The 4,344-nt window shown below is 33.5% G+C and overlaps 2 protein-coding genes across 2 annotated transcripts; one reads left to right on the top strand and one right to left on the bottom strand.

Annotated features, from left to right (window-relative positions):
* The first annotated feature begins 14 nt into the window (after positions 1 to 14).
* Positions 15 to 2,902, top strand: LOC111639214 (putative nuclease HARBI1). The gene is made up of 2 exons (XM_023385011.1): positions 15 to 497; positions 1,862 to 2,902. The coding sequence occupies exons 1-2, from the start codon at positions 121 to 123 to the stop codon at positions 2,658 to 2,660; spliced, it is 1,176 nt and encodes a 391-aa protein (XP_023240779.1). The 5' UTR covers positions 15 to 120; the 3' UTR covers positions 2,661 to 2,902.
* An 80-nt stretch (positions 2,903 to 2,982) lies between these two features.
* LOC111639215 (trihelix transcription factor GT-3b-like) lies at positions 2,983 to 4,344 on the bottom strand. Its single transcript, XM_023385012.1, has 4 exons — positions 3,978 to 4,344; positions 3,829 to 3,900; positions 3,573 to 3,679; positions 2,983 to 3,488 (listed from the first exon to the last, which is right to left on the bottom strand). Exons 1-4 carry the CDS (start codon positions 4,072 to 4,074, stop codon positions 2,997 to 2,999), a joined length of 768 nt encoding a protein of 255 aa, XP_023240780.1. The 5' UTR covers positions 4,075 to 4,344; the 3' UTR covers positions 2,983 to 2,996.

The raw sequence follows: 4,344 nt of genomic DNA, 5'->3' as shown, positions 1-4,344 counted from the left end.
ATTGGGTGCGTATACTTTTTGCTAGCTTCCAAGCTCGCCGAGCTGACACCTAGCGCTGCCTGACGTCATACTAGCACTGCCTGACGTCATACTAGCACGTTGGTAAAAGTATACACAGTAATGGCGTCTTACGGTTTAGTATCAGCGGCTGTAGCTATTATTTCACAACTGCAATCGCTAGATTCGGAGTCTGAAGACGATGATTTATTGTTAGAATGTGCAATGTCTGCAGTTGAAGCTGAGGTGAATGCATCTAGTGGCGAAAAAAGCAAGTCAGTCGAAAAAGTAAAAGGGTATGTTGAGTACACTGTGCCAAGATACCGATCGAAGGATTTTCAGGAACATTTTCGATTGAACAGAACAACTGTGGACATTTTAATATCAAAATTAGCACCCTTACTTAATAGCAAACAGAATTCAAGAGGACGATGCCCATTGACGGTGGAGAAAAAAATATTGTGCAGTCTCTACTTGTTATCGAATCAAGCTCCGTTCAGGTAAAGTACAGATCTATATCGTTAATTGAGATTCATGTTAATAATATGAATTGTGGTTAAAATTAACAAAATGCATATATTTTTTTGAATTAAAAGAAAACTATAAAGAATTCTTAAATGAAACTTTAAACATAACTTATTTATACTGTAAAATAGAATTTAACAATTTTTAACATCATAAATTTTGTAAATTCTTGATCTTTTTGTGTCAATTAAATATAACCACACCAAATTTTTATATTTTAAAGGTAAATTTATACATACAGAAGCTAAAAATGGTACAACTAAGATTAAATACTCTGTTTGCATTAAATTACAGTTTGTCCCTCTTAATTTCTTCTCCAATAGGTAATAAATTACTTTAAGACTTCTTGATAATTTTTAGATGTTTTTCTATCAGTTAAAATCCCTAAATTTGATAAACCATTAAATCCAAAGCAGCCCCATACCATAACAGAACCACCACCTTATTGACTTCTGAAAAACTGCATGCATCTTTCCTAATACCATGCCAGTAATTAGACCATACAAATTAAATTTCTTTTCATTACTGTAAAGGACTGAGAGCTATCAGTCATTCCACAGCATGTGACCTTTGGTCTACTGCATTCTTTCCAATTTTGTTACTGATGATTTTTTTTATCAAGGCATCAAATTTCACATGTGGAGCTGCTGAAATTCTTTGATGAATAGTGCTTTTCGATGTTTTTTATCCACTTTCACACAAAATTTGACAATATAATTTATTCTGTTGTGATGCAAGATGCACAGTTCTATCACTACCACTTTGACATATGATTTTGGGCTTTCCTGATCAATGTTTAGAAGGTATTAGTGATGTTTTTCCAAAATTTTATAAATTCCAGGAGTAAATCTGTTCATTTAAACTGCAATTTCCTTGAAACTACAGCCTTCTGCTTTTAATTTCCATATTCATGTAATTTCTTCCATACTAAAATCTTTTCCATGTGGAATTTTGGAAAGTTTTGATTCAGTATTTAAATTACTACTTGACAACAAAGTAAAAGTGCTGTGTGATGCCATTTATTTTTATAATTATAAGTTTCTTATGCTTCAAATTTTGCAATTTTGTTTTATTATCTATACTTTTGGGAAACCAAAAAATATATTTTTGTTGTTAAATTATTAATATAATGATTAATTTTGAAATTTTCAAAAATCTGTAAAATAATTTGCATATACAAATGAAATCATTTCTCTTAAATTCCTAACCCAACCTAAGTGTGGCTATAATTAATTAACAGACTGTATAATGCTGTTAATATATTGCATTATATACAAATTATCAATATATATGTATATACAATACTATGTAGCAACTTAACATGCATTTTTATTTTCAGGTTAGCTGCGGATCGATTTAATGTATGCAGACAAACAGCTTGGAAAATACTGCATGAATTTTCATCTGCACTTTTGGACCTAAATAAAAGTGAAGGCATACTTTCTTGGCCAAACCAAGAGAAGGCTTTTAAAACAAGCGATTATTATACGAAAAAGTTTGGTTTTCCTGGAGTGATTGGAGTTGTAGATGGTAAACATATGGCTATTAAAGCCCCCAGGAATGATCATTCATCCTATTATAATAGGAAACAATTTTATTCTGTCATCCTCCAGGCTGTATGCAACGAGAAGTTGCTATTCACAGATTGTTACGTAGGAGAGGCAGGATCAGTTCACGATGCCTGTGTCTATCGTCGATCCACATTATCTAAAAGAATTGATGAAGGTGTAGGATTTCCGATAGATACTCACCTCCTTGGTGATGCAGCCTACCCCTTAAACAAATACTTATTAACACCATACCGAGACAATGGCCATTTAACTGAAATTCAGTCATACTTTAATACTAAGCTTTCCAAATGCAGAAGCTCAATTGAAAGAACATTTGGGTTGTTTGTTGGTCGGTTCAGACGCTTCAAACTTCTCGACATGCATCGATTGGACTTAATGGTAATGCTCATTATGGCAGGATGCATTCTCCACAACTTTTCTATTTTAGAAGGAGATGAACTTAATATTGAAGAGGAAAGATTAGTTGGAGTGCCAGTAGAAATTGAAAATGTCCAAGCAAGAAGAGAGGCACAAAATAAGCGTAATGATTTGGCTAACACTCTTTTTGCAAGGCGAATACAGCATTAATTTAATAACATAAATGCTAAAAATGTATTAATTTTTTAAATAATAAATTCATTATTTTATATCACTTCTTGTGTTTATATGAAGTGTTTGTTGCCCGAACAAAAATCTTTCATGAAAGTGTTATCCGATCAATCACTGTATAACTTTTTGTATGTATTGATATATGTGTTATATAACTTTCTGTAATATATATCTTTTCTGTATATAACTTTTTGTATATATATATCAAATATTAAGTAATTAAGGTATATCCAAAAGTTTATGAAATAAAGATTACATCAAAAATATTAAAAATTAGTTTTTCTTTACTTGATATGAAATAAAAACTTTTTGTTTTCAATATAAAAAGAACTTTATATATAATTTTTCTAAAATTTTATTTAGCACTTCATTGAGTTTTTCACGCTCTTTCTTCCTTTCCTCCCTCCTCTCCTGTATTTCTCTTCTTATGTCGTTTAAAGCTTTCACCAACTCTCTGCTTTCTCTTTTTCTCTTACGAGAACTGGTTGCGGATGATGATGCGCAGGCAACAGGAGACGGGGATGACATGCAGGCAACAGGAGACGGGGATGAGGAACTTGAGTGTGAATTTACTCTCACTCCATCTGTGTTGCTGCAAGTAGCAACAGGGAAAATTTCTGGCCGTCTCCCAATGGCATCGTCCATTAAAGAATAAAATTCCCAATGCTTCCGGTTGTTACCGGATTGGGAATTGTAGAGTTTGATTTTTTTAAATGTTTTTTTCAGTCCTCGCCATTTGGTGTCAACCTGGGCTGGAGTGACCGAAAACCCCTCCTCGTTTAATTTATTTGAAATTAGCCTCCATATCTTTAATATTAAAGAAGGTTGTTAGAAATTATTTATGAAAGGTTCACAGGTACAATGTTAATTTGACAAGCAGTAGGCTACAACCTGAATATTTGTATATTGAGGTAATTCAAACTTCTCCCTGTGTTCGTTGTATAACGAAATTAATTGAATGGTCCTGGCTTTGGGCCACTGGAAGCCACAGGGATTTTCTATAATAAAAGATAGAAAATATTTAGCATATGTAGCCCTTATTATAACAGATTAAAAATTCTAAAATTTTTTAACAATCAGCGCTAATTACATCGTGATCTTAGTTTATCCTTTCAACAATTTCATTTGAAATCAAAATTTGACTTACCAGCAGGGATACTCGGTCCAACTGAAGCAGTGGAAAGAGTCGTCAAAGCCAATTCTCTGGCATAATGTACATCTGTAATGAAGCTTCTGTTATCGAAATAGGATTTATGATATAAAATTATACACTTTTAGGAATCCCTTTTTACTTACCTTCCATCATCTGATGACAAACGACTTCATTAACGCGTAGTTGAACTTCTTTTCCGTCCGGTAAGGAAACAGTAACATTGTACATGGACGCCAGCATCTTTGAACTAACGCCAAGCTCGTTGTAAGTTCTCCGGGCACGTCGAGTGTGCTAGGAATGCTAGCAATGACGTCACGGATGCGAAAAGTATATGCCGTGCTTGTTGGTAGCTAACAAAAAGTATACAGGCTGAGCACGCTAGGGGCGAGATCGGAGCTAAAAGTATACACACCCATTATCTTTCAAGTTGCCCAGCTCCTTATTCAATTTTTCTTCTACTTGTTTTCTAAATTGTGGTACAGTAGAACCTCGAAAACTCGTCTCTCGATA

Source organism: Centruroides sculpturatus, unplaced genomic scaffold (genome assembly GCF_000671375.1).
Source record: "Centruroides sculpturatus isolate CEXI.00-Female unplaced genomic scaffold, Cexi_2.0 scaffold1284, whole genome shotgun sequence".
Lineage (NCBI taxonomy): Eukaryota > Metazoa > Arthropoda > Arachnida > Scorpiones > Buthidae > Centruroides > Centruroides sculpturatus.
This window is presented reverse-complemented; position numbering and strand designations above follow the sequence as displayed.

Excerpts from the sequence above, each read along its gene's own strand:
- LOC111639214 (XM_023385011.1), top strand. The coding sequence starts at position 121 with ATGGCGTCTTACGGTTTAGTATCAGCGGCTGTAGCTATTATTTCACAA. Across the intron at positions 498-1,861 it reads TCGAATCAAGCTCCGTTCAG|GTTAGCTGCGGATCGATTTA; the intron begins GTAAAGTACAGA and ends TTTTATTTTCAG.
- LOC111639215 (XM_023385012.1), bottom strand. The coding sequence starts at position 4,074 with ATGCTGGCGTCCATGTACAATGTTACTGTTTCCTTACCGGACGGAAAA. Across the intron at positions 3,901-3,977 it reads TTGTCATCAGATGATGGAAG|ATGTACATTATGCCAGAGAA; the intron begins GTAAGTAAAAAG and ends GCTTCATTACAG. Across the intron at positions 3,489-3,572 it reads CTCAATATACAAATATTCAG|ATATGGAGGCTAATTTCAAA; the intron begins GTTGTAGCCTAC and ends TTAATATTAAAG.